This window comes from Colobus angolensis, unplaced genomic scaffold, assembly GCF_000951035.1.
Source record: "Colobus angolensis palliatus isolate OR3802 unplaced genomic scaffold, Cang.pa_1.0 Scaffold32, whole genome shotgun sequence".
NCBI classification, from domain to species: Eukaryota; Metazoa; Chordata; class Mammalia; order Primates; family Cercopithecidae; genus Colobus; species Colobus angolensis.
The window spans coordinates 6,736,845-6,746,198 of NW_012116488.1; the positions used below are offsets into that span (position 1 = coordinate 6,736,845).

Below are 9,354 nucleotides of genomic sequence, written 5' to 3' on the forward strand. Positions count from 1 at the left end.
CTCCCCGAGGTGTGCTTCTAGTCTCCCTCATGGCGGAGCCTTCTCATGGTGGGTGCAGAGCGATACCCTGGTGGCCACACAGGGTTGTGGGTGGCCTATGGGGATCTCTGGATGGTCATTTGTGGAAGTGATGGTAGAAGTGGTCTCAATCCCAAAGATAAGCAAGTTGCTCATGTTCCTGGAGGCCCCTGGCGAACCCACCTCACTTCTTGCAGCCTGGCACCCATCAGTGACCCTCTTTGGGTCCATTAGGGCCTAGATGGTTGATGAGGGATGCTGGACAGGCTCTTTCACCTGCATTTGAATTCTTACCGTCCTCAGCCACCTGCAAGGACTGCTGTCTTTCAGCTGGCTGCCCGCATAGAGGCCAAACATAGGTTCAAACTGTTTTTATGTCTTCTGTGTAATGATCCCGAAGGAACTCTTTAAACACAGCTGTGCAAACCCTTGTGAGACCTGATTTTCCCTTTTCATTGCTCTTCTTTCCAAGGACACCTACACGTTCATCCCCAAACCAAAACCCGTGGCAGCAAGGAACTAGAGATCTGTAATGGTCATCGGGTGCCCAGACAAAACAGTGGTGTCTGATGGAGAATGAGAATCCAGGAGTGGGAGGTGGGGCCTGGGGATCCCCGTCGCCCTGCCTGGCATTTCTAGGTCCCCCAAATGCTCCGGGGCAGTGAGCTGAGCCATGTGGCACACCCAGTCCCTCTCTGGTCCTGCCTTGGGGACCCAACCTAGACTTGCAGCTTTTCATGGTAACCCGCATGTTCACTTACACGCTTGGCTTTCCATTCTGCGTTATGATGATGATGATTGTTGGTATATATTTACAATGAAATGGAAAACAAGTTCCAGTCATTGCTGGTTCCTAGACCTTCATAATTAAAAGCTAAAAAAAACTTTGGGAGGCCGAGATGGGTGGATCACAAGGTCAGGAGATCGAGACCATCCTGGCTAACATGGTGAAACCCCGTCTCTACTAAAAATACAAAACATTAGCCAGGCGTGGTGGTGGGCGCCTGTAGTCCCAGCTACTCGGGAGGCTGAGGCAGGAGAATGGCGTGAACCTGGGAGGCGGAGCTTGCAGTGAGCTGAGATTGTGCCGCTGCACTCCAGCCTGGGCGACAGAGCGAGACTCCATCTCAAAAACAAAAAACAAAGCAAAACAAAAAACTAAAAAAAAAAAAAAGAAAGAAATGAAATAATACCTGTGGAGTGAAGGAATTTATTTTTTGAGTCACCCCCACCCCCAAAGACCTGTGTAGCTCTGAAAGTGAGCAAACGAGGAAGGCTCCCTAAAATTGTTCTTCTCTATTCCTGCTGTCTCAGCCACTCCCCCTCTACACCCCCCACAACCCCCCAAAAAAAGGGGAATTGAGAGAAAGACAGATGATGAGAAGGCCGGTCTTGTCAGGTGAACACCCAGTACCTGTCTCATTTAAGGTAGCACTCCACTTCTTTCAAATAGGAAACTGCCAAAATGGATGTCATGGGCTGCTAATTAGATGTATTTTAACTGCAGGATCATTTTACCAGCTAATACTGTTATTATGTGCTTCAATGTGAACCCATGGTGGAGCTGTTAAAATATGAGCGTGCAGTCTTAGCAGACAGCTCTTGGAGCCGTTGGGATGGGTGGAGGGGCTTTTCCTTACAGCCCTGAAGATCCCTGGGCCAGGCCCTGTGCTGAAGGTCTGCACCCTTTCAGCTTCTCAAGAGGTGCCCCCTGCTCTCCCGAAGACCATCTTCTCCTTGTGTTTAGACCAGGGCCTGAGCCTCCAGGAGGCCTGAGCTCTCCAGTGTCACATCCCTTCTCCTCTAGACATCAAGGTTCCCTCTGGACCAGCCTAGAAGTGCCAGATGACCACAGTTCATGCCTGTGCCTACCCAGAACAGGCAGGCCTGAATCTCACGCATTGGGGTTTTCAAGTCTGTGCTGGCTTCTCCTCCATCTTCCCTCTGTAGCAAACCGGAAAAAGAATCCTAATTTCCCGTTGGGGTGGGAGAAGATGAGCTAGGATCAGGATAATGATTTTTAAATGCAAGCCAGGCATTTGACTTCATGTTATTTCTTTCCCCCCTCACCCTCTTAATACATAGCATTTTTTTCTATCATCCTTAAGACAAAGTAGCTGGCAAAATATTTAAGTGATCAGAAAGAAATATTTTTATTTGCCCGCGTGCGAATTGGGTTATCTGCCTATCTTGTTTATGAAATTTGGCGCTGCCTTTCCTGCACAGTGCGTTTGCCTCTCAAATCTTTCCCGGCTCCCATTTCCATATTTCTGCGTGCTTGTTCTTTGTTAATCACTTGGCAAGCGCTTATTTGAATATTAAAAATTTCTTTAATCATCAAAGGCAGGAGCACAGTCTCATGAATATTCATATTTTTCCCCCTCCTCAGACTGAATTCTAGTTCATTACCCTGCAGTAAAAGCCAAACAGCCATCAATCGCCCTCATTACAGGCTCTGGCGTTTTGATTGGCTGCCTGCTGCCCAGAGCTTTTTTTAATTTTTTTAATTTTTTTCCCCCTTCTCCTATGAGCTGTCTTGTACCTGCCAACAACCAAAAAAAGAAAAAAAAAAATCAACAATGCAAGAATAAATTTCTCTGGTTGGAAAACAACTTTGCAAACTTGTCAAACAGTCCTTGTGGCTTGCTGCTGCCACCACTGTAGCGTCCACCAGCGCCACCTCCTTCCCCCCGCTGTCCTTCCCCCAACCAAAAAAAAAAAAAAAAGAAGGCCAAGATAAAAGAGGGGGGGGGAGAGAAAAATAAATAAATAAATAAATAAAAAGGGAGAAACTTGAGCCTCAGAGATGAATATTTGTCAAGAGAGTTGACGTAAGTTTCATTTGCATAATGACTTTGTACTTCTGCATTAATAAAATTTGCATATGAAGCCATGTTAATTACTCCTGATCATGCTTTTTGCATTCATGCATAGTAATTTTCTCCGACTTGTGAGAATTAATGTCTTGGCATGGGGGGAGGGGGCGCGGGGACTGTCAGGTTCCCTTGCCAGTGTCCCTCACTCACGCGCGCTGCCTCCCTGGCTGTCTCCTTCCATGATCTATGACTCATTTCTGCACTATCGGTAGGAGTTCTCAGCTTAAAAAAAATGTATCAATTGAAAGGCACCAGTAGGGAGAAAAATACACGTCTCCTGCACAGTGTATTCCAGACCACCTCTCTCTAGCTCTGAACATGGAATCTGTAATCCTCCCATTTGGGAGGGGACGCCCCAGAGGCTTCAGGGGTGGGAAAGGCTCGAATTCCCCCCAAAACAGGGCTGGGGCTTTTCCAGGCGTTTTTGTGTCTCCACGCTCCTTGGCAGTGGGCGTGTTCGCTGGGTGAGTGCGCATGTGTGAGGAACAGAGCCGGAGCATCTGCAAAGTCCCTCTGGAAGAGAGACGGGTGACAGACCCCTGTGGAATGCTTAAACCCGTGAAGGCATCAAGAGTGAGCTTATCTATCATTGTCCTGTTTTGGAGCCTAAGAAGCGGGATTTTAGGGGCCTTATATTTAGACTTTTTTTTTTTTTTTGTGCATAGACCTCCAAAGAAAGCGTTTTTTTAGGAGTGTCTTGCAGGTCTTTGTAGGGTGATTTGCTGTGTTCAGAGCACATCCTCTTGCTTTCTTTGCTGAGCAGTGATGATGCCTTGGAAAGGACCGTAGGGAGTGGGGAAAGTTTCAGAATGAAAAGTAAGAGAATGATAGTGACTATTTGGTGAGTGTTTCCTGGATCCCTGGCTCTAGCTCAGGGCTGACCTGACTCTTCCTTTAAAATTGAGGGAGCTGAGGCTCTGAGAAAGTGACTTACCTTCGGTCACGAGGCCAGGAGACTGCCGAGGAGGAATTTGAATATGGTCCTCTGGCTGTGAGGCCTGGGAGCTCTGGTGGCTTCCTCTGTGCGTGTGTGGGTGCATACCCTGTCCCCAGGTCTCAAGGGCTCCTTAAGTGCTTTCTGGATTTCCCAGCTACGCTTTTAAAGGCAAATAGCCTTCCTCTGAGGAAGGGTGGGGGCTGGGAGGTAGCCTGGGACAGGTATTGAGGCTGTTTTTTTTTTTTTTAAGTTAAGATTCACAGGATGTAAAATTGACCGTTTTAAAGTATACAATCAGTGGTTTTGAATCTGTTCACAATGTCGTGCAGCCGTCACTCCTGACTAAGTCCCGAGCATTTTCATCACCCCCAAAAGAAACTCCATACCCATTAGCCACCCCTCCCACCCCTACCGGCTCCCCCCAGCCCCTGGCAACCACTGCTCTCTGCGTCCATGGATTCGCCTCTTCTGCACATTACATATCCATGGAATTATGCAGTATGTGGCTCCTTTCATCACTTTGGGCTTTTGCAGCAGCTTCAGATTTCTTGAGTTGCACCTTTGGGAAGGGCTCTGGGTTTAAGCTGCCCCATGGGGAAACCTCTCCCAGGGTAGAAGGTGCTCTGGGAGCCCCAGAGAGGCCCTGCAGAACTTGGGATTAGAAGCTTCTCTTCCGGCTGCCCTGCTCCCCTGCCTCAGTTGAGCTGGCCCCTGGAGCAGGTGGACTTCAACAAGGTCAGAATTCCTAGTGAGGCTCTGGGGAAAGCTGTCCAGGGCGGCCTAGCCTCTGATCCCTATGCAGGGAGCAAAACGTGGTGTGTGACATCGCCTTTACAGACCCTGGCCTGAGCCCCACCTTGCATGTTTCCAGGAGAAGGGCGTGGCCAGATGCCTGTTTTTACCTGCTCTGCAACTGTTCCTCCCATCATGGAGACAGAGTCAGCTCCTTAGCACCTGGGACATCCCTTACCAGGCCTCGAGGTGCTTCTGCTGGTTTCTCAGTCATGATAAATGGTGCTGGCTCTGTCGTGGCCTCACCCAGAACCCAGGGACCGGAGCCTGGGTTTGGCCTTTGCAACTTCCAGTGGCTGGATTGAGCCCAGGGATCTCAGACTTCCGCCCACTACGTGGCCCTTGCTCTAGAGATCCCAGGACCCACGGTCACTTACCCAGCTGCAGCCCTAGAGGGAAGCAGAGCATTGCGGGCTTTGGGGACACAACTGGGTTCCAGTCTCAGATCTCCCTGAGCCTCAGTTTTCCCCCAGTGGAATGTGGATCTCTGCTGAGTGAGGTGGCTGTCATGACGATGGATGACCCAGAGCCCTCGGTGGTCTGCAGGGAAGGCCTACACAGGGATTTGAGACCATGTGTGGACAGGATCAAACGCAGCGTCCAATGCTGGGAGGTTCATGCTATGGCAGGCTTCCAGGAGGAGGCAGGTCCTGACCTTCCTTGAGGGACGTCACTAAATCTAGCATGGCTTTCCCATCAGCATCTGAGGCTGAAACTGTTTACTGGTTCCTCAGCCACATCCTTCCAGGGCTATCCCCAGCTCAGAAATATCCTGGGCCCTAGGCCTAACCTGGTATGAAGTCTTTGTTGGCTCAGAGGGGTCCGAGCAGTGTTAGTGTTAACTTTGACCTCTTGACAGGACACTGACAGCTTGCAATCCCTAAGCAGGGGGTCTTCTTAAATGCCCCGATGCCTTGATCCTGGATAACCCATGTTTTAGAGAAACCAGGGCTACAGAGAAAGAACCCTGGTTCTGGGGCCAGACAGCTGGGGTTTGGATGGGGCTGCTGATGCCTGCAGTTTTCTGCAGTCACACCATCAGTTTCCTGGTCTATGTAATGGGTATTCTAAGCCACAGCCCCCGTCAGTGTGTTAGGAAGTTCAGTCCAATGAAGGCTGACAGGCTCCTGGCTCATGGTGGCTTGCAGGGTCCTGTGGCTCTCCTTGCGATGGGGGAATCCACGTGGGGGCCCTGGAGTGGGCAGACTCCCACCCATGCAGACCTGTGCTGGGCCTCCCTGGCAAAGCCGGCTGGGCCCAGCTGCCCATCCTCTTGTTGACGTTTCCTTTTTGTCTTTCTGATGCTTCCCTGCTCAATTATTTACCCAGGGAATTTGGGCTTCTTCACTTGTGGTTTTGGCAAGGGCTTCACACAAATGTTTTGCCCTGGTGGTCTCTTAGCCATTTAAGATAAACGGCTAAATCAAACGCAGGCCTTGCTGCGGAGCTGAGCGAGCTGTGGGGCTGGGCAGAGGCGGGGTTGGCCCTGGCCCTGTGTCCTTGCTGTCACATGGCGGGAGGCCTCCCAAGCCAGGCCGAGACATTAGGAGGGGGTGAGCAGCGCCAGGGTTTTCTTGGGGTGTGGTGGGGGGTGTGAACCTTCTGAAGGGCATTGGGGCTTGGATGCAGCATGCTCAGTGCTTGGGGCTGGAGAGAGCCCCCAGCTGGTGGTCTGCCAGGCAGAAGGTTAACAGTGCCCAGACACCTGGAGGCGGACCTGAGGTGTCCCGGGCCTGTACCGACAGCCCATCCTGCAATAGCAAACAGGGGAGGCTCTGCGCTTCCCAGCTCTTCCAGGGAGGGGTAGCCCGAAGTTTTGGAAAGAAATCCCCAAATGGAACCTGTTTGATTGCTCCAGAGGCCCCCACATGGGGGGTCCTTCCTGAGAGTGGGGCCCTGACAGCCCCCATTCACCCAGCCCCCTGCACTAGGCCCTCAGAGGCGGAGTCCTGCCTCCCCGACAGCCCAGCCTGGCAGCTGTGGAAACAGGGCCCTCCCCAGTGCCCCCTGCCAACCTCCTCGAGCCCATTCCCTCGTCTGTGTCCCGATTGCCTTCCCTGCAGGGCCTGGCACCCCGGGGGCCTCCCACCCCCGAAGGGTGGCCTGAGCCAAGCCCCACGCCCCGAGCCCCGTCCCACCCTGTGCCTCTCACACAGTCCAGGGCCCGACTGACCAGTCTTTTCTATTGTTTTTTCTCCAGGGCCGTGCAGGCCTGCCCAGCTGCCAGCGGTGGCCCCCATAGCTGCCTCCTCCCACCCTCACTCATCCGTGATCACTTCACCTCTGCGTGCCCTGGGCGCTCTCCCGCCCTGCCTCCCCCTGCCGTGCTGCAGCGCGCGCCCGGTCTCGGGTGACGGGACTCAGGGTGAGGGTCAGACGGAGGCTCCCTTTGGATGCCAGTGTCAGTTGTCAGGTAACAGACGACGCCGCGGTGGGGGGTGGGCCCCCGGGATGGCGGGTTGTGCCATGGGCAGTGCTGGAGCAAGGTGGGGACCCAGGGAGGAAGGGCAGCTCCCAACCAGAAGGTTTTTTGGGGTGCCAGGGGAAGTGGTAAAGAATGTTCGCTGAACTATGAGCCAGGGCCCGGTGCCCCTTGGTCAGGAGTCCCCCATGGTGCCCCCACCCATTCTGAGAGTCTTGCTCCCAGAATGCATTCCCCAGCCTCCCAATCCCGCTTCTTTGGGTTGTTTAGCTACAGCTTAATTGGATAACACTTAACATCTGATATTTTCTTCTGCCCTTGCCACTGCCACCCCTTCCCCCACCCTAGACAACCCCCTGCCCCGCCAAGACAAGGCTAGGGGAAGATTCCTTGGTTGTCTGTGTACATTGCTGGAGCCGTCCAAAATGCTGAGTTTCTCTTTGGGAGAATGTGTTGCCCATTAGCTTTGAAAAAGAAAAAAAGTGGCTCAAAAGGAGCCTCTTAAAAAGCTGCGGCCGGCCACGAGAGGGAGTGAAACACTGTGGGGTGTGTGAGGGGTGGGGGTGGGGGCTGAGTACCTGCTGTGCGTCCGGCTCTGGGCCAGACCCAGACACAGCTGTTTGTGCCAACTCATCCCGCTCTCCTGGGAGGGCGGTGTGGCTGCCCATTCTACAGATGGGCAGATGGGGCAGTGTGGCGACACAAACTGGCCTCCTCTACATGCCCTGCCTCTCCCCAAGTGGAACCCAAGATCTCGTTCTGCCTAGGATCTCTGGGAATCCTTGGAGTCCCTGGGAATTCAAGGGCAGAGGGCCCTCTCACGAGTCTGTCCCCCCAGCATCTCGGTAGGGCCTGGTGTGAAAGCACTGTGGCCACGTAAGCCAGGATGCTGACACAGACACATGTGGTGAGCGGCCGTGGCCTGGTTTCTGTGGCAGGGCAGGAAAGGAGGGGGGGGGTGCAGAGCTGGGGCAGATTTGATTGGTCCCTGCTTTGTCACTAGGCATGTTGCAGGCTTTCTCTTGACTTGAGTTGTGAAAGGAAGACAATTTTTATTGGGCAGGTTTTGTTTTTAATTGAAGCTGTCCCCAGGGACGGTCCCTGTTGGAGCCACAGCTCTGCAAAAGGCCATGGCCACAACTCTGTAAAAGGCCACAGGCAGCCCCTGCTCCAAGGTTCAGAGCTCCCTGGGCTCCAGAGCTCCCTTGTAGGGTGGCCTGGAGCCTTTAGTATACCCTCCCTGCTGTGACAGGTGGTGACGCCATAGGATCTGGCTTCCAAGAGGGAGTTCTGGTGTCTTACTGGACTTGTGCCTTAAACGCACAAAGCAAAACCCAAAATCTCCTGGGAAGGAGTCGGAACCACTTGCAAAGATGCCGGCTCCCTTCTCTGGGCTGTGCTGGTCCCCAGGTGCTCGGGGCTCCTGTCCTGGCTCAGTAGATCTGTTCTGTGAGTCTGTGGAAGGCCCTGCTCGCTTGCCTGCTCTGTCTGGGTGGTTGCCCTGCTCTCTTGGCTTCCTGTCATTAGCGCTGCAGCCCCTGCAGCCACTGGGGGGGCGGTGCTATCAAAGATCAGCCTGAGTGTTTATTACTGGACGCGGTCAAGTTCTGTGGTACAGAAATCTGATCTCGCCAGAGGCTCACCCAGGGCTTTGCTTAACTCTCTGTTGGCCCTACTTAGAAGTTGCTGAAGTAGATGAGACTCAGCTAGAGGACTGAGCCCTTCCCTCATGTGGCCAGGCCCGCTTAGCATCTTTGTATCGTGCTGAGCAGGAGCTGTTACCATCCCCATTTTGCAGATGGAGAAGCAAAGGCTTGGGGAGGGAGAGTGGCTGGCCAGGGTGGCAGAACGGGGATTTGTCCTTGGATGCCTCCTGAAAGGCCACCCCTCTTCCTGTGGAGCCACACTGCCTCTGCTGACATCCACGGGAGGTTGAATGAGCTTTCCACTGCCTTGGCTCTGGGGGACTCTGCCATCAGCAAGTCCTCATACATGCCACTAGGATCCTTATGAGGACTGTTTATGGAGGGCCTGCTGTGTGCTGCATTGTGCTGGGCATTTGTGTGCCTTCTTGAATTTAACCCTCACAGCAACCCTAATACTTCACTCTCCTCACTTTGCAGATGAGAAAATGTTCAGAGACGTTGAGTTCTCACAGCTCACATCCATGCATCCATCCATCCGTCCATCCATCCATCCATCCATCCATCCATGCATGCATCCATCCATCCATCCATCCATCCATCCATCCATGCATCCATCCATCCATCCATCCGTCCATCCATCCATCCATCCATCCATCCATGCAT

The 9,354-nt window shown here is 53.0% G+C and overlaps 1 protein-coding gene across 1 annotated transcript in view; it reads left to right on the plus strand.

Annotated features, from left to right (window-relative positions):
* Nucleotides 1-9,354, plus strand: part of BCL11B (B-cell CLL/lymphoma 11B (zinc finger protein)) — an 84,868-nt gene that overhangs the window by 20,181 nt on the left and 55,333 nt on the right. The window contains exon 3 of the mRNA XM_011951589.1: nt 6,824-7,036. Within this exon, the coding sequence (XP_011806979.1) occupies nt 6,824-7,036 (213 nt within the window). The remainder of the gene's footprint in view (nt 1-6,823; nt 7,037-9,354) is intronic.